Source organism: Medicago sativa, chromosome 3 (genome assembly GCF_051527215.1).
Source record: "Medicago sativa cultivar Bolivia chromosome 3, Bolivia_mono, whole genome shotgun sequence".
In the NCBI taxonomy this organism is placed as follows: domain Eukaryota; kingdom Viridiplantae; phylum Streptophyta; class Magnoliopsida; order Fabales; family Fabaceae; genus Medicago; species Medicago sativa.
In genome coordinates, this window is record NC_140751.1 from 12,833,984 (window position 1) to 12,859,640 (window position 25,657).

Consider the following 25,657-nt stretch of genomic DNA (forward strand, 5'->3'; position numbering starts at 1 on the left):
ATCATAAACAAATATTCAACCATATGTTTCACCCTTGTGCTTCAAGACTTCAAAGTCAATAACAAGATTCAAGAAGAAAGTGGTGTGGTTTTATTCTTTGATATTTTTGTTTGATTCTCTTAAAGTTTCTTAACTTTCAAAGTTCAACTATGTTTGGTCTTGGATGAAAGAAAGTGTCTGAAAATTTCTTAGCTTTAGAGTTTCTTTGCAGGTTCAATTCATCTTCCTTCTGAATTTGTTTTTATATGTTTTTGTTTGTAATATTTAATTATTTGCAGTTTTATAAATTGAAGATAAATGATTAAAGCTTTGCTCAAATTCTAATATCCCAATTAATTAAGGTTTCTGTTCTTTTCAGTTGAAACAGTATCATTTTTTGATTTATTTTCTTCAGAATTTAACTTGATTGATTGTTGGTTGGTTTAATTAATTTGTATTTTAATTTTGATAATTTTAGTTAATTTTTGTATTTTCATTGTAAACAGTTGGTTAGTTTTAGGTTGTTTCATTGTAAACAGTTTGTTAGTTTTAGGTTGTTTTGCATCAGAACAACTTAGCTATAAACAAGTAATTGAGCTCACGTGATTAATGAGTTATATTAAACACGAATCGTTTGGGAGAATCCGAGTTCGAATTCTAACTTGAATAATTTTTTGTTGGACTTTACTTGCCTTATGGTCGTACTCCGACATACGAGGCGTCCTTTTCTCTAGGAACCAGAGGGTTAAGACAAAAAAATAACAACTTAGTTATGTCAACTTCTCTTATTAGTACTTTTCTCTAGTTATATGGTGGTGTTCACTTGAGCATATTTTCTTCTTTAATTGATGACTGATTCTTGTTTTTATGAACAAATGAAGTTTTCATGAATAAAGACAACATGGAAAAGAGGGAATTTTCGGATTTGCTTTCAACGCTGAAAGTTTTGGCTGATGAAGTTGTTTCGTTTGCTAAGAAATCTGAAATTGAGGTAGATGCCTTTTCTGAGTTTTCCATGTTGGTTGAGAAATTACCACCAATCTTGAATGAATTGAGTGATAACATCGTTGTATTGGACAAGCCATCAATTCAAAAATCGTTGGAATCTCTTGAGAATGAGCTACGGCGTGCTAAAGCTTTGACGAAAAGCTCAAATTTGAGACACCCTATTAAGCAAATTGAGGACATGACGCATGATATTGGCCGGTCTTTGGGAGTTTTGCTTGTTGCAAGCCTTGAAGTGTCTATTGATTTTCGAGAAAAGATTGGTACATTGCAAAGAGAAATGATGAATGCAAGATTTGACGGCAGTTCAAGTATTACTTCAAGTCCGAAATCAGAATTTTTCATGAGTGAAACGAGGACGGTTGGAGAAATAGAAGAGGAAATAGTTCATGTTTCTATTGATGATGTGATTTTGCAACTTAAGAATGGTAATGATGAAGAATTTGCAGTTTCACTTATGAGACTAAAGGAGTTAATGAGAAGCGGAAAATTGGACGGTGGTTTGATTAACGAGGAAGCAACTATCGCCTTTCTTTTCAAGCGTCTAGTTTCATGTAAGGCAGACAATAGACTATCCATAATTCAATTGCTAAGAAGTATTGCTTTTGGAAATGATGAGAAAAAGGTAAGATCCTGAAAATGAGTTGATTTTTACTATGTTTTTGTAGATGTTGGTCTAAAATTCTTGCACATTTAGGCCTGTTTGGATAAGCAACTTAATTAAGAGCTTATATCATAAGTGCTTATGCATAAGCTATTTCTATAACAAAAGGTAAAAGAAAGTCAAACTGTTTTTATATAATCTATAAATTGTTTTGATAGCTCAGGAAATAAGCTATAAACAGCTTATGGACATGTCACAAGCTATTGTCATAAGCTCTTCCAAACGTTGTTACAACTCACAAGTGCTTCTACCAGTTGATAAGCTTAAATAAGTCAATCTATAGTCACTTTATCTTACTTTATAAAGTGGTACAATGCAGGAGAAGATGGTTGAGGTTGAGTTTTTATCAGCAGTGGTGAAGTCTCTTACAAGGGACTCAGAAGAGAGGAGGGAAGCAGTGGGACTGTTGCTAGACCTCTCTAACGTTCCAGCAGTTCGAAGGCGGATCGGAAGAATTCAAGGGTGTATCGTTATGTTGGTCGCCATCCTTAATGGCGATGACCCAGTTGCTTCACACGATGCAGCAAAGTTATTGGATATTTTGTCTAGTAATAATCAAAATGCACTTCATATGGCTGAGGCTGGTTACTTTAGGCCACTAGTTCAGTATTTGAAGGAAGGTAATGCAGGAATTACCTCAATAGATACTTGTATTTTGCTATCTGTTATTTATATAATTATATGGACCATAAGATCAAATTTCTATAAACTTTCAGTTAGATGGATATAGAAATAGGTTGAGTTTGTGAAAAATAGAAGCAGAAAAGTTAGCATTCGGTTTACATCAAACCTATCTACAAAATTATTCATTCTGTTATATCGCCAACAGGTAATAAGATTTTAATAGGCATATACTGTTGGTGTAAATTAGTTTTACACTGACATCAAATGGAAGCCCTCCATTTTTTTTTCTTCATGTTATACTGTTAATTTTACAATATAGTTCGAAAAGTGAAGGTCATGTGGCGGCTTAGTAGATTTTCATTGAATATCTGTGTAAAATCGATTTACAGCAGCATGCATAACCTTTAATCCGAGGTATAATAGTAATAAACTGAGAGGACCAAATTAATTGTACAAATTTAGACTAAATTGAACAATTATTTTGTATATGAATTGGATAGAAAATGAGTGTTACATATAGGGACCAAAAACATATTTTACTTAATATTGGGATGCATAAACCAATCACAACATTCACATATTACTGCAGGGTCTGACATGAACAAGATCCTCATGGCGACAGCACTTTCTCGGTTGGAACTCACTGATCACAGCAAACTTACCCTTGGAGAAGATGGAGCGATTGAGCCCCTTGTGAAAATGTTTATTACCGGGAAACTTGAATCCAAGTTATCATCTCTAAATGCACTACAAAATCTGTCTAGCTTGACTGAAAATGTGCAACGTTTGATTCGATCAGGAATTACAGGATCTTTGCTACAACTTCTTTTCTCTGTTACATCTGTGCTCATGACACTAAGGGAACCTGCATCAGCTATTCTTGCACGAATTGCTCAGTCGGAATCCATTCTCGTCAACGAAGATGTTGCTCAACAGATGCTTTCGCTTTTGAATCTTTCAAGCCCTATAATTCAAGGTCATCTATTAGAAGCTCTAAATAGCATGTCTTCTCATCTTGGTGCATCCAAAGTGAGAAGAAAAATGAAAGAAAAAGGTGCACTTCAACTACTCTTACCTTTTCTTAAGGAAAATAACATCAAAATCAGGTGTAAGGTCTTGAATTTGCTATGCACACTCTCTAAAGATATGACCGATGAGTTGACCGAATATCTCGATGAAAGTCATATTTTCAACATTGTTAATATCGTCTCGTCATCCACATCAGAGAGTGAAAAGGCGGCTGCGGTTGGCATACTGAGTAATCTTCCCGCTAGCGATAAAAAAGTAACCGATATACTCAAGAGGGCTAATTTGCTCCAGCTTTTGATATCTATTTTGTATTCCAGCAATGCTAGTAAATCACCATCAATAAACAGCTTAATCGAGAATGCTACCGGTGTTATAAACCGCTTCACAAATTCATCTGACAAGAAACTACAACTTGTTTCGGTACAACACGGGGTGATTCCTTTGCTCGTAAAATTGCTCTCAGCAAGTTCACCAATCACAAAATCAAGGGCTGCAAACTCCTTAGCACAACTATCACAAAATTCACTCTCTCTTAGAAAATGTAAAAAGTCAAGGTGGTTATGTGTTCAACCTTCAACAAACGCATATTGTGAAGTTCATGATGGATATTGCTTTGTCAATAGCACATTTTGTTTAGTCAAAGCAGGTGCGGTTCCTCGACTTATCGAAATATTGGAAGATAAAGAGAAGGAAGCAGTTGAAGCTTCTCTTGTCGCACTTTCAACTCTCTTGCAAGATGAAATTTGGGAAAATGGTGTGAATTTCATTGCGAAATTATCAGGTGTGCAAGCTATTATAAAAAGTCTAGAAGTTGGTGATGCAAAGGTTCAAGAAAAAGCATTATGGATGTTGGAGAAAATATTTAAGGTTGAAGAACATAGAGTGAAATATGGAGAATCTGCTCAAGTGGTTCTTATTGATTTGGCACAAAAAAGTGATTCAAGATTGAAGTCAACAGTTGCAAAAGTATTAGCAGAGTTAGAGCTTCTGCAATCTCAATCAAGTTATTTTTGAAACAATCCTTTCTCTATGAGAATTAATATTATGGCAGTGATTTTTGTTTTGCACTACATTCATTTATGTGCATGTTTGGATTGACGGTTAGTTTGGCGGAATCACAGTGAACGGTCATAATTTTGGTAAAAGTTACACTTTGAAGCTTCAACAAAATCACAGCGACACCGTGATTTCATCAAACTCATGTGATTCTAAGCATGAAGTTCATTTTTTTGGTGTACATGCTTCCCTCTTGTAATTTATCTTGTTTTGCCTGAAACACATAAAACCATTCTAGTGTATGTAATAATTTATTAGAAAGGAAGGTTGTAAAGAAAAAATCAGGTTGACCATATTTATAATAATATACTTGCTATTGATTTTAGAAATACATACTAGAAGGTGCGTATAAAGTATTATGAAAGAATTTGGAACTTTTTTTTTTTTGAAGGAGAAAGAATTTGGTACTTGGAAGTTAAGGAGTTCGTATTGACCATATTCCAACCATAGATATTTATGTCTTTATTTTATCCCAAACCCAAAAACTATTTATACATTTTCAAGCTCAGTTGGTATGGACAATACATACTATATGCAAGATCTGAGGTTCAAATCCCGGCCACCACCAAACCAAAAAATAAAAAGTATAATATTAGTGTTTTTATTTTGTGTGTAAGTTGGTATTTCAAGTGTAAATGTGTGTAAGTTGGTATTTCAAGTGTAAATGGAGAGACTAATTCCTCAAGCTTTGTTGCGATACTTAAATTGACAAACCCTCCCCACAAGTCATATTAATTATCACAATACTATTTTTTTTTAACTTTTATATAATCACACACAATCCTTTTTTTTTTTGGTGGTGGCTGGGGTTTGAACCCCCAGACCTTGCATATTTTATGCATCGTCCCTACCAACTGAGTTAAGCTCACGAGGACACACAATCTGTTTTTTACATAAATATGTGAATATCCGTCTTTTTATTGTTAAAATAAAAAAAAAACGTAAAACTAAAATAAATTAAACATATTTATTGGGATCGAAAATATATTTAACAAAAATCTAGACAATTTGGTGATAACCTGGCGATGAATCGAACGGTTCATATAAATCTCAGTCTTATTTCATCTCTTACAACCCAAAACGACATCGTTTAACTTAGGTTTTTCTAAACAAAACCCAAAACCCCAAACTACCAGACCAATCATAAACAACTCTCCCTCCCTTCCTCGTCGCCGCACCATCTCCGACGTCCGCCGTTGCACTCCCGCCGGCGTACAGTTCCTTCACCATCTAACCACCTTAATCACAGCTGTTCAAGAAAATGCTGCGTAGAAACCAACGTTTGCGAAGAGAGTATCTATACAGAAAAAGCTTAGAAGGAAAAGAGCGTGTTCATTATGAGAATAAACGCAAAGTTAGAGAAGCTCTTCGAGGTTTGTTTTCATTATTCACTTTTCGTTTACTCTTTTTAATTACTTATTTTTTTTAATTTTTTTTGTTAATTTTTATTTATTTAATTTTGTTGTTTTTGTAGAGGGGAAGTCTATACCTACTGAGCTGAGAAACGAGGAAGCCGCACTTCGTCGCGAAATTGATCTGGAGGATGAAAACACATCTGGTATTGTGTTTCTATGTTTTTTACTTTACAAAATTTTGAGTAAATTTTGTAAATAATGGTTCTATTTGGATAAATAGACCGTTTGGATTAGGCTTATTTTAAGCTTATGCAAAACAGCTTATGCAAATAAGCTTTTATGGATTATTCATATGTTTGTAATTGTAGTTTTTGAATAAACCATTATAAATTAACATCAAGGCTTATATATTTGCATAAGCTCAAAATAAGCGTAATCCAAACATAAAAGGTTATAGCGTGGCGCACCTTATCATGATAAGTGCTTATCAGAAGACATTTTTGTTTCAAAAAAAAGAAGACGACGTTTTTGTGATTATTGATCATGTTTGGATAGACAACTTAATTTACAGCTTATAGCATAAGTGCTTATCATGATAAGTGTTTATTTTGTTTATTTATTTTTTGAATTGGGAAAGGAGAAATTTTTTATTAATTGAGACTGAAACTACTGAAACTCAGCACCTTGAGGTCTCTTACCTTTAGTTAGCATCTTAGGTGTGATAAATGCTTATGTATAAACTATTTCTATAACAAAAGATAAATGTCCTGTTTGGATAATCAACTTTTTTGTAGCTTATAGGACACATGCTCATCGTGGTGAGTGCTTATGTATAAGCTATTTCTATAGCAAAAGATGAAATGAAGTTAAATTGGTTTTGTGTAAGCTTTAAGCTTTTTTCATAAGCTTTCTTGGAGAACTTATGAAAACGGCCTATGAACAATGTCATAAGTTGTTTTCACCAGTTCTATGACGGTAGATAAACTCAATTAAGCCAATGCAAATAGGCTCAAAGTGAAGTTAAATTGTTTTCGTATAAGTTATATGCTGTTTTCATAGACTATCTTGGAGAACTTATGAAAATAAGTTGTTTTTAGAAGTTCTCCCAAACAGTCTCACAAGGGTTATGCTAGTAGATAAGCTTAAATAGGCCAATCCAAACATGCCCATTGTATGGTTGCTGAGGGAATGAGCATGGGTATGATTATCTTGTTTTAAAATGTTAATGTGTGGTTGATTTATCTTTTTTGCATTATTGTTAATGGTTAGCATAACCATGAGTTTTTTTTAGCAATTATTACTTTTTAAACCACATTGGTTGGGCTCGAGGGGTTAATGACCTTCAGTTCAGTTAAGGTTGAATTGATCGGGAATATTCAAGTTTAATCCATAGCTAGAACAATTTTGTTCATGAGCTGTAGTAGTTAGAGCATGGCCATGTAACTACAAGAGACACAATTCAAATTTCCTCGAAGACAATTGTTAAATGGTCGTAAATGCCACTGAAAAAAATAATAATTGTATGAAAGGAAAATATATATCAGTTTTTTCAAAAGCTCTGATGTATGATTTATTTGTGAATACTTATAAGCTTATAGAGATTTATGTCAGTTAAGAATCATGGGAGTTTTTTAATTCAGTTTCTACAAATTAGAAGCTAATCCAATGTATTTGCAGCTTCTCAAAGGAAGCTATATATCATAGTTTATAGTATTATTTAAGAAAGGTGACATTTCATTCAGGAAGCATTTCATATGCAAGTTGAATACATCATAGATGAGTTGTCTAAGTCTTCAGATATGTTTCACAATGAGCTAACTCATAAAAGCCTTGTAATTGGAGCAATATAATGCTGATGAATAAATTGGTATCAAACAAAATATCTTGAATCTTATGAGTGGAAAACTGAAAATAAGAGCACTTTTATCAAGTTTTGGAATTATAGTTATTTACTTCGGACCTAAAATAGATTTGGAATGCCAGAAGACTTTTGAGCCTTTGAAATTTGGTTTTTATGACACTTTTATCTTTTATAAATGTCTTGCACATCATATTTTTTCATTTAACTGTGTCTCTCATATGGGGAGTGGGGTTTGATGGGTTTTGATACTTTGTGCTCTGTTGAATTCAGTCCCAAGATCACACATTGATGATGAGTATGCATTTGCTGCGGAGAAAGATCCTAAAATTCTGCTGACCACATCCAGGGATCCAAGCGCTCCACTCAAACAGTTTGTAAAGGTTTGCTTGTTTTCATTGTATTGCTGATTGTTCCAAATATTTTATACTTCACATATCTTGTGTCTTTTGTCCGTAGTTACACTGAACTCACTGTATATCATTATCTTCATTTTTTTTTTTTGTGTAGGAGTTGAGTATCGTGTTTCCCAATGCTGAAAGAATGAATCGTGGTGGTCAGGTTGGAACCTTTACCATTTTATCCTCCGTTATCATTTTCTATATGTGCTTGTAATATGGAAAATTGATTATTTGGTGCTTTGTTCATTTATAGCTTTGAGTAAGAAACTTAATTGTCAGAATTAAACACACCAAAAGAATTGAAAATCCAAATATTTTCTACTGTTGCGTTAGCAAAAATATGGGAAGAATCTCAATAACAGAAGACTTTCATAACATCCTCTTTGAATCAGGCCTGTGAAGTTAATATACTAATATGATTCAATTATTAATATTAGATAATATGCTTGGGGTAATTCAATGTGATAAACACCTTACTCCTCTTGCTTCTTGTCAAAGAAGTTGTTGATATAAATATCATTGATGATTTGCTGCCAACATTTTACACATTACATTTATATTTGCACCCAGACCACTATGTTCCATTATTGTACTTTCTACATAATCCATAGCAAGAAAACCATATCTCTATACAGTTTTTTTTTTTACTTTGAACATGAAATTAAATTTTTTTAATTGCAAGTGTTGCATCAAACGTTTGTTTCAGTGATCTTTCAAACTGCACCCTTGAAGATATTTTTGCATTGCATGTTATATCATATATACTGGCTTATTTAGAGTTTCTATGGATATGAAACAAGAAATTCCCTGATTTATTAATGTTTTTAATTTTCACACTGTTATTTGGTACTGTTGAAAACACCTGTTCCTCATGTATGTGTCAAAATAATTTATTTGCTATTGTGGCTCTAATTTAAGTAATATTTTTTACTAATCTTGAGTGTATGACTCTGTTTATTCGATCTGGTCAAAATCTATTCTTTGCCTGTCCAACATTTTTTTTGGTTTAACCATGATAAGATACATACCTTAAATATAATAATTCATTAATGCTAGACACCTCTAACTAATCAGTAATAGTTGTACTAGTACTCAGTGATCTTTTCCCAAAAAAATAATGATGATATTCCCTTTCATTTCAGGTTATTTCAGAGATTATAAATTCTTGCCGATCACATGACTATACAGATGTTATCTTGGTTCATGAACACCGAGGTGTGCCAGATGGTTTAATAGTTTGTCATCTACCATATGGTCCTACAGCATATTTTGGATTACTCAATGTGGTAAGTGTTAGTTTTAGTGTTAACTATATAGATTTTAGGAGACTACATACTAATATGTTGTTCCTTGCAGGTTACAAGGCATGAAATTAGAGACAGAAAAGCCGTTGGAACCATGCCCGAAGCTTATCCGCATATTATTCTTGATAATTTTGAAACTAAGGTATTCATATTTCAATATGAGCTTTATCATCTTTGTACATACTAATTTTACTGGCAATGGTCTGTTCCTTTCACCCGTTATTTATCCGACCTTCGGATAATTTTCGGACTTTCAGTATCATTGGTTCATATCTTTATCAAAATATAGAATGATTGTGGTTCAGAACCTTTTTTGCAGTATTCAAAACAAGCTGCATAGTTGTAAGTAAAATTAAACGATATAGGTTGTACCGTGATGTCCATAGCATTTGGCTAAAACATTAGAAATACTTCATTTGGAGAATGGTTTTACGAGGAACCAGTCTCCTGCATGATTGATCTGTTTCTTGCAAGCGGAATGACATGACTCACTTTTTGAAATAGCTGCAAACAAGTCTAGCAATCAATCATGGTTCTGTTGACAGGTTAGCCTGGTCCAAATTATGATTGAAGTACTGACCCACCTGCCTGCAAGAGCATAAGTTAAGTGTTGCACATAGTGTTTTTTGGATGAGCCGACTTACATAATAAGATTAAGAGAACAAATCAGAATGCAGGAGTAGCATCTAATGAGGAACAGATGGTAAAATCACGTGTACAGTAGTTTAGCCAGGTGAGAAGACCACCCCTAGAAGCCCCTAATAATAAGAGTTGATTAGATAGAGATAAGCTTAGTAGAGTGATTAAGGAAGACTGAGAAAAACTCTAAACGAAACCATTGACTATAACCTCAATATAAATCACGTCTCGAAGACTTGGTTTTTGATAAAACAATGATTTGTTTGATTCATATAACCGACCTCGTGGAAAAATGCTTTGTTGTGATAGACTATTATTGTGTTCATCCACTTGTACTGGCCTGTGTTATTAATATTAACCATATTTTTTTAATTATATGCCGTGTACTCATGGGGTATTTGAAATAATAAATGATATAATTGATATCCGACCTTAGGTCAATTTGGAAAAGATTAGGTGCTCTATCACTGGAATACTCGTGGAAAGAAAGTTTGAGCATCCACTAAGCATATGTTCACATTGAAAAGATTGATACTTGTTTGTGATAGTAATATGCTATCAGAATCTTTTCACATTGATTTCTGTTTTCCTTTTTATTTCCCAACTACCTTTAATAAGTGCTTCTGTAAACTCAATTTAACAAAAACCTAATCACCATCTATATCAATTATAATACTGCTTTTGTGCCAATTTGGACTGTAAACAGCTTGGTGAAAGGGCTGCAGACATTCTAATTTTTTTTTTTTTCCGCAAAAATAATTACCTTTCTGTAATACCAGTGACACTGCTTTTGTGCTCAGTGTTGACTGCTCATACTTTCTTTTGAGCTGTAAACAGTTATGTGAAAGGATCACATTCATTTGAATCTATTTTGAAAGAAATAATTACCATCCATAACAATAGTAACACTGCTTTTGTATCAAATGCTGACTGCTCATAAAATTTCTTTTTGGCTGTAAACAGTTAGGTGAAAGGACTGCCAACATTCTAAAACATCTGTTTCCGGTGCCAAAACCAGACACAAAACGTATTGTCACTTTTGCCAACAAGTCTGACTATATCTCGTTCAGGTTAGTTTCATTTATCCGGTTTTATGCATTTGACTTTCTTTACAATTACTTGTTTTAGTTCTGTTAACTTTCTCTTGTTACGGTTTGTTTCTTCTCATTTGAAATATTGTATCTGCTGCATACAGGCATCATATATATGAAAAGCAGGCGGGTCCTAAATCTGTAGAATTGAAGGAAATTGGTCCACGTTTTGAGTTGCGTCTATACCAGGTTTGTGTTAATTAAGTTCACTATTGATCGCTTTGTTGTTAGCAATTGTATGGAGGAATGAAGTTAACAACTGCATGAACATGCTACTAAAGTTAAAGATATTGCTTTGAATATATTGTGCTGCAACTGGGATTTAAACATTTTTTGCATCATTACCAATAATTCAATATTTTCTGGTTTCCGATCTGTTCTTGAGTTGGTCTCATCATTACCAATAATTCAATATTTTCTTGTAACAGTGTAGTCTAATCCAATAATAGATATTCTCTTGAATGACTGTATTTCTTGCGTCTCTAACTTGGAAGACAGAGAACCATTTTGTATCAACTTTCGGTTTATCAGTTCATTCATTACGAACAAAGTCTTTATAGCATATAAGCAGTTTATGGAAAAGTTGTATGAGAGAATTGTGAAAAATTTGAAATGCAGAAGCTAATTTTAACTTCTTTGACCTTTGTTTTGAAAAGCTCAATTATTGCAAAAATTTGTTTAATTTGTTTTCAAGAATTTTTTTGAAATCGACGCAGGTTTCTATTTTTGCATTTAGTTTGTATTAAACTCCAATCTTATTCCTAAAGTTGAATACCAAAAACTGAAACCTTTTGCAGATAAAATTAGGAACAGTGGATCAAGCTGAAGCACAAACAGAGTTTGTCATCAGACCTTACATGAACACTACACGGAAGAGGAACTTTCTGTGATTGATGGAGGCATAATATTATCAAATGCTACTGTGCTGTTAGTGCAGGTGCATGCAGCTAGAAGAAAAGCTGAAATTTTGGAATGGTGATATTATTCAACAGTTTAGCACAACACAAACAAGAGAAAATGGAAATTGTGATGTGCTTGTATAATTTTGATGAAAATTAGTTTTTAAGAAGTTCATTTTTATGTATTGCGTCACTTGCTGACAACTTTGAGACACTAAACTCAGCAAGGGTCTGCGTATTTTAATTTTAACTTATAACTTTTTAGTTTGAGTTTTTGATAAAACTATAAAGTCTTTATTAGATTTGTTGTTTTTAAAACAAGTATTATAATGTTATTCAAAAAGTTCTTGTTGGTTTCAATTGGTCAATGAGTTTTTAGATAATCAAAGAGAATCTTAAAATGTTAAGAATTAAACAAAAACGTACAACGTATTTTCAAGAAATAAAAACATTAGAACTTGTTTAATTTCTATTTTCAGTTTTTATGTAACTTACTTTATATTGTTAACTTAATGTCATGTTTTTACTCCGTTTTTAAGATTTTGTATTGAGAAAATGAATTTTATTTGCTATCAAATTCTTTCATCTACATTTGTACTTAAAATTAAAAATAAAATTGCATGAAGACAATTATTATACAAGAAAATGATGAATGAAAAATGAACTCATAGATAATCCATGTTGATGGATATCATAAAATAATAAAATGTTGACTCTTGATATTCATGAAAACTTATTTGAAAGTTTATGCTATATGCACATCCAAATCCAATTTTGGCCATTGTATTTATCATTACTGAACTGACATCTCAAGAGCTTTTGTCATAAACATCAACTACCCACACAATGGTATTCTACCTCTCCTCTAACAATGACAAAGAAGCTTAATTTTGTGAACAATCCCAGTTGGTATTTGTTGCACACATGGTAGACAAACATGAATACATCTAAAAATTTCACATGGAATATGGTTTTACCATTGATTATGTCATCCATTAGATATCGTAACTAATTCATCATCTACTCAACCATTAACCACAAATTTGAATGTAATTAACAATGAAAATTAGATGTTCAAATCTAGATGTAGTTGGAACACTTGAAATAATGGCTGATAAAAATTTATTGTTAATAAAGTTTAGTTGATGGAGACCAACGAATATCGAGTATAGTAGAAGAGGCTAGACTCCCACAACCAACAAACCAATGTTGAAATTTTAGCCGAGAGAGGTGGTCACATTTAGTGTCTAATACGTCTGAATTGAATTATTCTAGTAGAGAAAACACATTGAAAATAATAAAAAAAAAGAGTTTAGTTGATGGTTAACGAGTTATCAAATTTTGATATACTCACTAATTATTCGTTATTGAACTATGTTAACCAAGCTATGGAATTTAGGTATCTTGAAATTATGATCAAATAGAGGGTATGTTGCAGCATCATATAAACAACCACATTCCATAAGCTAGCTAGAAGAAGGAGATTTTAAATACCAAACGATTATGCAAATGGTCAGCACATTTTTAATTTGGAGCAAGCAAGTCGCACATTTCAATTATTCCTTCAAAGGACCAACTTGTAACAAAACAAACTTAAAAGACTAACTTGTTATAAACATCTAACTTAAATTATTGCAGGAGGTATTCGACCTTTATAATACCAGTTGAAACTTTGCTTTTACAACAAGAATTTATTTAGAATCACTGAATCATACTTGCATAATATTACACATAGACAACACATTAGTATTCTATGCTCTATCTATATAAAAACCAAATTCTTCATCACATTTTTGACAGTATTTCATCCATATAAGTCTGCCAGTCACACTCTATCTTGCCTCTAACAATGAGATTGAAACTTCATTTACTGAACACCCTTTAGATGAAGATCCTGTGCTGATTGTATTATTATTAATATTATTATCTCTTCCTCCGTAGAACCCGGGTTCACTTGGTTTTGGGAGTAATTTTTCACCCTTCAACATAAAAACCACAGATGACAAGTTAGGCCTATTTTCTGGTTTCTGTTGCACACACAATAGACCAACATGAATAAACCTTATTATTTCTGAACATATGGCCTCATCATATGATATGTCAGCTATTAACTCCTCTGGCCTGCCTTCAATCCACAGTCTCCATGCCAAAAATGACATCAAGGTTACAAAATGAGTAAGCTCAATCCTATAAAGTGGATTTTGGTTGATTGATTTATTATCTGAGTTTTTTTAATACTTCAATGTTCGGGTTAGTTATTAGTTCAAATTTGATACAAGTTTATATTTTTTGGGAATTGGTTGGAATGTGTTCTTATCTATTAATAGGTTTTTGGTTCACACATCCTATTGCGGCAAATGCTTGTCAAAAAGCGTTTTTTAGTGTATGTATGTGTGGAGTCTACTTTCAATTATTATTCATGATATGAATAAATATTCCTTTTGAATTTTTTACCATCCAGAAAATTTACTGAGACAAAAAAGGGACTATATTGTGTCATAAGATAGAAAAACACATAAACTTCAAAACTTACATGACCAAGAAGGTTTAGATGATGTTGAGGATCAGAAAATCCACGATTCTTCCTACCGCTAATTATCTCAAGTACAACGACTCCAAAGCTAAAAACATCAGATTTTATTGAGAATGATCCATGCACTGCATACTCTGGAGGCATATATCCACTGCAAGAAAAAACAATGAAGTTTGGAAAATATTTATTAAAAGGGATTTATATAACTTTTCAGTACTAGTAACATATTTCAAAGACTAAAACCAAAATAATGACAAAAAAAACTGTCCTATATTTTAGGAACTCAACTAATAAAAATGTTCCATAGAAACTAAAACCAAAATTTATGTACATTAGAGAAACTAAAGAGTTATTTGTATTACTATGTTCCCATAACTCTATTTGTATTAGCCTCTGCTTGGTCTCCCATAAATGATCTGGCTAAACCAAAATCGGATATCTTTGGGATCATATCAATATCAAGAAGAATATTGCTTGTCTTGAGATCTCTATGTATGATTCTTAGTGTAGAATCCTGATGCAGATATAGCAGTCCCCGAGCAATCCCATCAATAATTTCCAAGCGCTTTGTCCAATCAAGTGATTTACTTCGTGTAGTATCTAACAAATGACACTTTCTGAAGTTAGCATGAGAACTACATTTTGGCAAGAGAAAAATTGAGATAAATAAATTTGGTTGGTGTGAAAGTTCAAACCAAAAATAAAGCAATCCAAGCTTCTGTTGGGAATGAATTCGTAGATCAACATCTTTTCATCTTGGTGAATAGAACAACCAAGAAGTTTTACAAGATTACGGTGTTGAAGTGTTGCCATAAACTTTACTTCATTTTTGAACTCCTCAACTCCTTGTCCCGATGTTTTAGAAAGCCTCTTAACAGCAATCTCTTGGCCGTCTACCATTACGCCCTAGTAATATTTTTAAAAATTTTAGTACTTAGTACATGGTGAAATAACAGGATAGATAAACTAACATGATATCCAATACTATACCTTGTACACTGGTCCAAAACCACCTTCTCCCAACTTGTTTCTGACAGAGAAGTTATTTGTTGCATTAGTGATGGTCGAAAAATCAAATATTGTAGCCAAGTCACCATCTTCCTTCTCCTTGTGCTTCCAGAGAAATAACCTTTTTATATACCCTGAAGTAACAATTTAAGTGGTTTAATGTTAAAAAAAGTAAAGGAACACATCAATCAAACTTCAGAGTTCATTGTAAGTCGTAATTAATTCTGTTTGCAGCACTATTTGAGTAAGTAAATCATAAATATTTGAGATTTACTTCTCATAACTTTTGGCTTACCAAGCTTCTTTCTATACACTGATGTGACCAATACAAGAACGTTTAGTCCTATAATGAATGCAATAACTCCTTCAAGAGTCCCAGCAAGCTTCAATTTCTGCTTTTTCTTTTTATGATCTGAGGGTTGAAGTTAATGTCAGTCAACAAGCAGGTAAAGAGAACACAACTTCCATTTGGGAGTTGATTCATGATTATTTAGAACTATATACTTACTTAAAATTGAAAAGAGAATTTAATAGTGTCACGTAATTTCAAGTTTTCAAGGATGCTTAATAATATCTAAGACAAATGGTGAAATATATAAATTTATGCTATATATCTAACTGAAAAGGCAAAATATGTGATAAGAAATGAAAATACCAAGTTCTGAAGATGCCAGCCGTATGTAAATGTCTTGTCCTTGGTCTTGATGTTTTCTCATGTCGAGAATGTCGTCAAACCAGAGTAAGCAGCCACTACCACCATCTCTGATATCTAAAGTTGCATATGCAGAACAAGAACAGTTTTTCAAACACATTTTCTTACATTCCTCAAGGCTCAAGCTCTTGTTATACCATGATGATGATGTATCTGGTAACTTCATGTTTGTGTACAGTAAAAATCCATCTCCATGGAGACAATTTAAATGTGTTTTCCTTACGCACCCACCAGACCAATCTGATGCCTCCCACTTCAGTTGAAATTTTGGCCTAAAACCTTCCAAACATTCGCATATAGGAAAGTCATTAAAATTGCAGTTAGCGTTGATACCACAAAAGGCATAAGCATCACACTGGTCTGCAGGACGTTTGGCTAAAGCCGCCCAATCCTGTGTCTTATCTGTCCATTGTAAGCGTTGTGATGTTCCATTTGGGTCTAGCACCACTCTAGTAATAATTGAACTGCTCAAAGTTTCATATTGGTAAGAGATTTCTTTGTCAGTGAAAATTACCGAGAAATTCATGAGTCTATGCACTCTTTGCCAAGAAACACCAGTGAAAAGAAATCCATTCCATGACCCTGCTCTATACAGAAATATTACCCCCTTTGCAGTAACCAGTTGAGGAAAACCATGTGTATCTAGCTTATACGAACACTCACCTTCAGCAGGATCTTCATGGTTTTTCCAAGATGTGAGATATCTATATGGACCAGTAACTAAATTACTTTTCAGCTTCATTCCAGGAAGGAAAGTGTTACCAGGATGATCAAAACTTTCCCACAAAAAGCTCTGAGAGCTGTTTACATCTTTCACAACAAGGTTTCCTGAATCCAACACCTGCACAACAACTGTTTTCACCGCCGCAGTTCTTGATGAATTGGAGTTCCAGATGTCACCTTTGGAGCCATCAAGTATAACAAGACTTCCTTGATCAGTGAGTTTCAGCATTGCTGTTGAGTTTTGTACAGGGGTGTTTCTATTGGCAACCCACACAACAGTCCTAGGTAAAATGCTGTTATACCATATACCAAAGTATTGGCGTTGTGGATCTCCAATATTGAAAAATCCTGCTTCGAAGGTTCCAATAGCAGAAACAAGGGTTTCATTATATTGGATATACTGATTTGGAGTAAGAGTGTTCAGTTTAGATAAAGTGGGCATGGAGCAAAATAAGAAAGTACACACTATTAGCATTAGCACCATATTATGGTTCTGCATTCTCTTTTAGTTGGTTTGTCGTCCTCACTTTCCTTTTATCAAGTTCCATCGAGACGAGTTAGTCCAAGTCTTCCCATGTACGCGCTAATTGATGCAAATGCAAAACAAAATCAACAAGTTTGTGGTGTATAATCTAGCCTAATCACCTTAAATCTTGGTATGTTGACCCAAGTTGACTGATTTGTTTTCATGTCAAGACCTTCTAGTGTGCCGTGTAATACGGATAATGGAAATGAAAGGGAAAGGGAGGGACCAAACCTATCAATGTTGCAAATTGACAATTACCATCAGCACCTTATGGTTCTCCATTGTGTTTGTGTGAGTTTTCCCTGTTTTCTACTTTCTAATCTCATGTTATTTTTTCACCTGGCTTACCAAGTTTCCTCTTAAACTTTTCACTTGCCCATTTTTGGCCGGCGACCATCGCTATCCGTCATTGACAACATTGTTCACTTCAAATAGAATTGAGACAAGTCATGGTTGGATAAACGACTTACATGCAGCTTATAGCATAAGAACTTATATATAAGTTTTTTTTTGTGTACAACTCAGTATTTGACCCAAAGACTGACTAATCCGGGAGACCAATCCAACCTTCCACTAGCGGAGGGCCCAGTTAAAGCCAGAACAAAGTTTTGTATGAACTTACCCAACAAGAATTTCTTGGCACCTGAGGGATTAAACCTAAGACGCATACTCTAGGTCCCAAACCAACAACACCAGGTCAACCGGGGGTTATTTCTATAGTAAGATATAAAATAAAGTTTAATGGTCTTTGTATAAGTTATAAGTTGTCTTCATAACCGAAAACAAATTAGCTTTTTTCATAAGTTCTCTAATACAGTCTTACAAAACTTATGTCAGCATATAAGCTCAAATAAGCCAATTTTTGTCCACGTGAAAATGATGTAAGGTCCAAACAACAACAACAACAAGAAGAAGCATGTGATATAGTACAAATTAAGTCTTATTCAACTTTAAGTTATACAGAGTTGCCTGTGAAATGGGGTATTTGGATTGAAACATCAACAATAACAACAAATGACTATTCTTACTAGAAACAACAACTTCTCATAAACGTATGCATGCAGAGACCTCAACCATACAGTGATCATTGAATTGGTATGTAGTGTATAACACAAACGAATTTTCAAACGATACAAATAGAATTGTAATTTTTAAAACTTAAAACGTACGCCACAATTTTTCATCTTCATTCTTCTCACTCAAATCAAAGGGTAAACCAGTGGCCGCAGCTAAGAAACGGCGTCGTTGCAGCTGAGATAAAAATTCTCGGAGTGGAGGAATGAAGCAACGAATGCAATGGAAGGAAGCAAAGAAAATGCGGAGCCATTGTTCCTCGCTACAGAGTAGATGAAATCTTCCCGCCATATTGCAGTCAAGGTTTTAAACAATGGTCGCGGTCAATTTTCGCAATTTCAACAGTTATAAGTGTTGCAGATTGCGGTTGTCGCCATTTCCGATATTATTTTAATCCATCAATAATTTTTTTTTTAAGGAATTCATCAATAAATTTTGAGAAATGATATTTGTACAACCATTTGTGACAATTTTTTGGACAACTTTCTATCTCATACTCACATGTTGTTCTTTTTATCTCTCTTTCTTTTTCTCTTTCCATTGTTTTTAACCAATAAGAAGAAAGAGAAACACAATTGTCATTGAAGTTATCTTGAAATAGATGTACATATATCACTATTCGTAAATTATTTTTATATTTTACATATATTTTCTATCCTTTTTAATAAAATATGAGGGTCATTGTACCAAAAAAAAAAAAGTCACGACTCACGAGGTCATATTTCATATTTCTCATTACAAACAACTACTATAAATTATCTCCTAGGATTAGATTCCACATTATATAATTGATATCACGATTGTTTCTGATTTTCTTATTTATTTAGGATTAAGTCTCGTAAATTATAAACTCACTAACGAGTTTTAAGTCTTTACTTCTTCATATCAAACTAAAAGTGTGGAAAGATTTTTCTTAATATTTTTTGCTCACTAATTCAAATGATTACACTTGCTTTTGATATATAGATAGATTCATTGGTTTCACTTTTTAAATCTATAGGACTTGATTAAATTTGAAGTGAAGTTATAAGGATCATATGAGTGATATGGGTGCAAGGGCGTGACTACTGCGTGTTGCATTGGCAAATGGCAATTGGCCACTAAGTCAATTATTTGATGAAATTCATGGGGTTTTCTACATCAAAATAAGCCACACTGTACTATTTTTTATTTTAGTTAACACATTAACATGTTTTTTGACATTTTTAATAAATTTTGGAATAAACCACACTGTACTAATTTTCTTGTAATATAAGAGAATCCTTGAAGGATCGTTCAAATAAGGAATTTTCTCCATCATTCTTTATGTAGATTTAAGAGATAGTTTCTGAAGAACTAAAATTTAATATTAAAGCATCTCTAAAGGATTGCTCAAAGAATGAATATTTTTTTTTATGAAGATTTGAAATATGGTTCTAGAAGAACTGATAATTTAACATCATGCATTCGTGGAAGATTATAAAATAAAAATATTGTGATTTTTCTTTGTCATTGTTGATAGAGGTTTGCGGATGAGTTCTCGAAGAACTAGATCTTTATTCACAATTGAAATATATAAGATCTATTAGATCTTAGTATAAGTTGAACAAAAGAAAATAAAAAAAAATATTGCCAATTGAATCTGCTCCCGAAGTAGCTAAATTGAGAAAATAATGTCAAGAATTGATATAGTAGAATTATCATTGATATAATACACATGAAGATTGCAAAAGTTTATTATGACTTATGATGATTATGATTTTTGCTACTAAAGAGTTCTCACAAAGCATATAAATTAGAGGTATTGTCACCTATGTCATCTCTTTGCACATTCGACACTCATTTGTGATCCACATAATTTATTTTCTAATGAAATAGTAGGTACTGTGCTTATGAATTTGATATTATTGCTACTTTTGAAACGATTAAGATTTACAACCTATATTGTTTTGAAACGGGAATCTTGTTAGTTTATAGAATAACTATAAATCATATTTCTATTATTGATTCCTTCTAAAATGTATGCATAAAATATTTCGAGGTTTCTAGCAAGTATTGTCCCTAGAACTTGGATTCACTAAGGAGCACAATAATTTTATGTATATTTTGTTGGATATTGTTTGTAATGTAAGATTTCTTATGCAAAAGATTTCGAGAATGCATTATATTCCTCCATGTCTCATAGAAAATTATTACGTTTCAAGGATATCATTCTAAATTGATATCATATTGAAGAAGAAAAAAAATGTTAAATATCTCTATATTACGAGATATACTCTGGAGCAAATAAGTGTAGTGATTTTTTTTTTTTTAATCTCTGATTTATACTACACTTATATTAGTGCAGTGGAAGCCATATTATTGTAAACCTGAAGTTTACATATTATATGTTTAGTGCAATGAAAGCACGTATTATTGTAAACCAGAAGTTTACAAATTATATTAAGTTTATCGTTGGCAAGACCGGTTGGGTTATCCCGGATTTATTATGATGCAGAAACTAGTTGAAAAAAATGGATATATATTGAAGAGCCATAAGATTCTTCAATCTAGTAACTATCGTGTGTTACTAGCTCCCAAAGAAAGTTGACAATTTAAAAGAATGAGTCTCTCACTTATATAAGGTGATATTAAAATTAATATACTAATCATGTGAACCACTTGAATATTATATGACTTAAATCGAACTAAATGATCACATGTATATTCACAACCAGAAGTTTGTGAGATTATTATGTCAACAATTTGACTAAGAATTTATTTTCTGAACTTTCCAGAAAGCATTTGATAAGTATGATGTCAAAAATTTAACTTAAAGGATTTCACGAAGTATTTGACCTTTATAATATTAATACCAGTTGAAACTTTGCTTTTACAACATGAATTTATTTAGAATCACTTAATCATACTAACATAAAATCACACATATACAACACATTAGTATTCTATGCTCTATCTATATAAAAACTCTATCTATATAAAAACCAAATTCGTTGGCTTTTAACGGTATTTCATCCATACAAGTATCACAGTCACACTCTATCTGGCCTCTAACAATGAGATTGAAGCTTCATTTACTGAACACCCTTTAGATGAAGATCCTGTGCTGATTGTATTATTACTATTATTATCTCTTCCTGCGTAGAACCCGGGTTCACTTGGTTTTGGGAGTACCTTTTCACCCTTCAACATAAAAACCACAGATGACATATTAGGTCTATTTTCTGGTTTCTGTTGCACACACAATAGACCAACATGAATAAATCTTATTATTTCTGAACATATGGCCTCATCATATAATATGTCAGCTATTAACTCCTCTGGCCTGCCTTCAATCCACAGTCTCCATGCCTAAAATGACGTCAAAGGTTACAAAAAGAGTAAAGCTCAATCATATAAAGTGGATTTTGGTTGATTAATTTATTTTTTGTGTATGTATGTGTTGTGTTTACTTTCAATTATTCATGATATGAATGAATATAACTTTTGAATTTTTTTACCATCCAGAAAATTTACCGAGACAAAAAAGGGATAACTATATTGTGTCATAAGATAGAAAAACACATACACTTCAAAACTTACATGACCAAGAAGGTTTAGATGATGCAGAGGGTCACAAAATCCACGATTCTTCCTACCGCTAATGATCTCAAGTACAACGACTCCAAAACTAAAAACATCAGATTTTATTGAGAAAGATCCATGCACTGCATATTCTGGAGGCCTTATATCCACCGCAAGAAAGAACATTGAAGTTGGAAAAATATAATATTAAAAGGGGTTGTGACATAGCAGAAATGAAGGTTTTCAGTACCAGTAACACACAATACTAGTAACACTAGTTTCTAGTATTTAGTGCATAAAAATTCTTATTAGCAATAATGCGTAAAACATAGAAAACAATCCTTGTAATATTTGTCCATATTGAACTTAGTCAATTTATAGTCCCTATTCTAAGGACTAAAATAAATATGGTCTAAATATTCCAACATGGACAAATATTAACAAAGACTAAAACAAAAAAAATGAGGACAAAAAACAATCTTTCCGATATTTTAGGAATTCAAGCTGACAAAAATGTTTGACAGAAACTAAAACCAAAAACGATGTATATTAGATACTGAAGAGCTATGTAAGCCTTTAGTTGAAATGAATAAGTGAAGATTACTATGTTCCCATCACTCTATTTGTATTAGCCTCAGCTTGGTCTCCCATAAATGATCTGGCTAAACCAAAATCGGATATCTTTGGGATCATATCAATATCAAGAAGAATATTGCTTGTCTTGAGATCTCTATGTATGATTCTTAATGTAGAATCCTGATGGAGATACAACAGCCCCCGAGCAATACCGTCAATAATTTCCAAACGCTTAGTCCAATCTAGTAATTTACTTCGTGCAGTATCTAACAAATGACACATTCTTAAGTTAGCATGAGAACTGCATTTTGACAAGAGAAAAAATTGATATAAATAAATTTGCTTGGTGTGAAAGTTCAAACCAAAAATAAAGCAATCCAAGCTTCTGTTGGGCATGAATTCGTAGATCAACAACTTTTCATTGTGTTGAATAGAACAACCAAGAAGTTTTACAAGATTACGGTGTTGAAGTGTTGCCATCAACTTTACTTCATTTTTGAACTCCTCAGTTCCTTGTCCCGATGTTTTTGATAGCCTCTTAACAGCAATCTCTTGGCCGTCTACCAGTACGCCCTAGTCATAGTTTTGGAAATTTTAGTACTTAGAGAAAGTACATGGTGGAATAACGGGATAAGTAAACTAACATGCTATCCAAGACTATACCTTGTACACTGGTCCAAAACCACCTTCTCCCAACTTGTTTTTGACAGAGAAGTTATTTGTTGCATTAGTGATGGTCGAAAAATCAAATATTGTAGCCAAGTCACCATCTTCCTTCTCCTTGTGCTTCCAGAGAAATAACTTTTTTATATACCCTGAAGTAACAATAAAAGTGGTTTAATGTTAAGAAAGTAACGGAACACATCTATCAAACTTCAGAGTTCATTGTAAGTTGTAACTAATTCTGTTTGCAGCACTATTTGAGTAAGTAAATCATAAATATTTGAAATTTACTTGTCATAACTTTTGGCTTACCAAGCTTCTTTTTATACGCTGATGTGACTAATACAAGAACTATTAGTCCTATAATGAATGCAATAACTCCTGCAAGAGTCCCAGCAAGCTTCGACTTCTGCTTATTCTTTTTATGATCTGAGGGTTGAAGTTAATGTCAGTCAAACAAGAAGGTATAGAAGCTTACTAAAAATAAGAAAAATGCATATATAGAGAACACAACTTCCGTCTGTAAGTTGATTCATGATCATTTGTTCTTAGAAATAGCCCAGGTACATACTTACTTGTGAAAAGAGAATTTACTAGTGTCACGTAATTTCAAATTTTCAGCAATGCTTAATAATATCAAGACAAATGGTGAAATATATAAATTTATGCTATATATCTAACTGAAAAGGCAAAATATGTGATAAGAAATGAAAATACCAAGTTCTGAAGATGCCAGCCGTATGTAAATGTCTTGTCCTTGGTCTTGATGTTTTCTCATGTCGACAATGTCGTCAAACCAGAGTAAGCAGCCACTACCACCATATCTGATATCTAAAGTTGCATATGCAGAACAAGAACAGTTTTTCAAACACATTGTCTTACATTCCTCAAGGCTCAAGCTCTTGTTATACCATGATGATGATGTATCTGGTAACTTCATGTTTGTGTACAGTAAAAATCCATCTCCATGGAGACAATTTAAATGTGTTTTCCTTACGCACCCACCAGACCAATTTGACGCCTCCCACTTCAGTTGAAATTTTGGCATGAAACCTTCCAAACATTCACATATAGGAAAGTCATTAATATTGCAGTTAGCGTTGATACCACAAAAGGCATAAGCATCACACGGGTCTGCAGGACGATTAGCTATAGCTGCCCAATTCTGTGTCCTATCTGTCCATTGTAAACGTTGTGATAATCCATTTGGGTCTAGCACCACTCTAGTAATAATTGAACTGTTCAAAGTTTCATATTCGTAAGAGATTTCTTTGTCAGTGAACATTACTGAGAAATTCAAGACTCTATGCATTCTTTGCCAAGAAACACCAGTGAAAAGAAATCCATTCCATGACCCTGCTCTATACAGAAATATCGCCCCCTTTGCAGTAACCAGTTGGGGAAAACCATGTGTATCTATCTTATATGAACACTCACCTTCAGCAGGATCTTGAGGGCTTCTCCAAGATGTGAGATATCTATATGGACCAGTAACTAAGTTACTTTTCAGCTTCATTCCAGCAAGGAAAGTGTTACCAGGATAATCGAAACTTTCCCACAAAAAGTTCTGAGAGCTGATTGCATCTTTCACAACAAGGTTCCCTGAATCCAACAACTGCACAACAACTGATTTCACCGCTACAATTCTTGATGAATTGGTGTTCCAGATGACACCTTTGGAGCCATCAAGAATAACAAGACTTCCCTGATCGTTGAGTTTCAGCATTGCTGTTGAGTTTTGTGCAGGAGTATTTCTATTGGCAACCCACACGATAGTCCTTGGTAAGATGTTCTTGTACAATATACCAAAATATTGGCGCTGTGGATCTCCGAAATTGAAAAATCCTGCTTCAAAGGTTCCAGCGGTAGAAACAAGGGTTTCATTAAATTGGATAAACTGACTTGGAGTAAGAAAGTTCAGTTTAGAGAAAGTGGTCATGGAGCAAAATAAGAAAGTACACACCATTAGCTTTAGCACCGTATTATGGTTCTGCATTCTGTTTGAGTTGGTTTGTCGTCCTCATTTTCCTTTTATCAAATTCCATTGAGAAGACTTACTCCAAGTCTTCCCATGTGCGTGCTAATTGATGCAAATTCCAAACAAAACTAACACGTTTGTGGTGTATAATCTAGCCTACTAACCTCAAAGCTTGGTATGTTGACTGATTCGTTTTCAAGTCAAGACCTTCTAGAGTTACGTGTGATACGGATGATGGAATTGAAAAGGAAAGGGAGAGACCAAAAGTATCAATGTTGCAAACTTTGGGGGATAAATTGACAATTACCATTAGGAGCTTATAGTTCTCCATTGTGTTTGTGTGGGTTTTCCCTGCTTACTACTTTTTAGTATCATATTCATTTTTCATTTGTCTTACCAAGCTTCTTAAATTTTTTT

At 33.2% G+C, this 25,657-nt stretch overlaps 4 protein-coding genes across 5 annotated transcripts; 2 read left to right on the forward strand and 2 right to left on the reverse strand.

Moving 5' to 3' along the window:
- LOC146935839 (U-box domain-containing protein 44-like) lies at positions 1-4,686 on the forward strand. Its single transcript, XM_085750919.1, has 4 exons — positions 1-211; positions 861-1,609; positions 1,968-2,268; positions 2,862-4,686. The coding sequence occupies exons 2-4, from the start codon at positions 866-868 to the stop codon at positions 4,313-4,315; spliced, it is 2,499 nt and encodes an 832-aa protein (XP_085607045.1). The 5' UTR covers positions 1-211; positions 861-865; the 3' UTR covers positions 4,316-4,686.
- An 810-nt stretch (positions 4,687-5,496) lies between these two features.
- On the forward strand, positions 5,497-12,264 carry IMP4 (Ribosomal RNA processing Brix domain protein). Its single transcript, XM_085750920.1, has 9 exons — positions 5,497-5,730; positions 5,832-5,915; positions 7,844-7,953; positions 8,081-8,131; positions 9,114-9,257; positions 9,328-9,417; positions 10,878-10,984; positions 11,110-11,194; positions 11,803-12,264. Exons 1-9 carry the CDS (start codon positions 5,619-5,621, stop codon positions 11,893-11,895), a joined length of 876 nt encoding a protein of 291 aa, XP_085607046.1. The 5' UTR covers positions 5,497-5,618; the 3' UTR covers positions 11,896-12,264.
- Positions 12,265-13,497: 1,233 nt separating this feature from the next.
- On the reverse strand, positions 13,498-18,896 carry LOC146935841 (G-type lectin S-receptor-like serine/threonine-protein kinase At4g27290). Of its 2 annotated transcripts, XM_085750923.1 has the most exons (7): positions 16,101-18,896; positions 15,741-15,857; positions 15,428-15,579; positions 15,133-15,343; positions 14,800-15,037; positions 14,437-14,588; positions 13,498-14,050 (listed from the first exon to the last, which is right to left on the reverse strand). In XM_085750923.1, the coding sequence occupies exons 1-7, from the start codon at positions 17,377-17,379 to the stop codon at positions 13,737-13,739; spliced, it is 2,463 nt and encodes an 820-aa protein (XP_085607049.1). In that variant the 5' UTR covers positions 17,380-18,896; the 3' UTR covers positions 13,498-13,736. The 2 variants fall into 2 exon arrangements, with proteins under 2 accessions (XP_085607049.1, XP_085607050.1); XM_085750924.1 differs by lacking the exon at positions 13,498-14,050 and having other exon boundaries at positions 14,429-14,588; positions 14,814-15,037.
- A 2,383-nt stretch (positions 18,897-21,279) lies between these two features.
- Positions 21,280-25,265, reverse strand: LOC146935842 (G-type lectin S-receptor-like serine/threonine-protein kinase At4g27290). Its single transcript, XM_085749107.1, has 7 exons — positions 23,980-25,265; positions 23,575-23,691; positions 23,263-23,414; positions 22,962-23,172; positions 22,628-22,865; positions 22,042-22,228; positions 21,280-21,810 (listed from the first exon to the last, which is right to left on the reverse strand). Exons 1-7 carry the CDS (start codon positions 25,256-25,258, stop codon positions 21,499-21,501), a joined length of 2,496 nt encoding a protein of 831 aa, XP_085605233.1. The 5' UTR covers positions 25,259-25,265; the 3' UTR covers positions 21,280-21,498.
- Between the last annotated feature and the right edge of the window lie 392 nt (positions 25,266-25,657).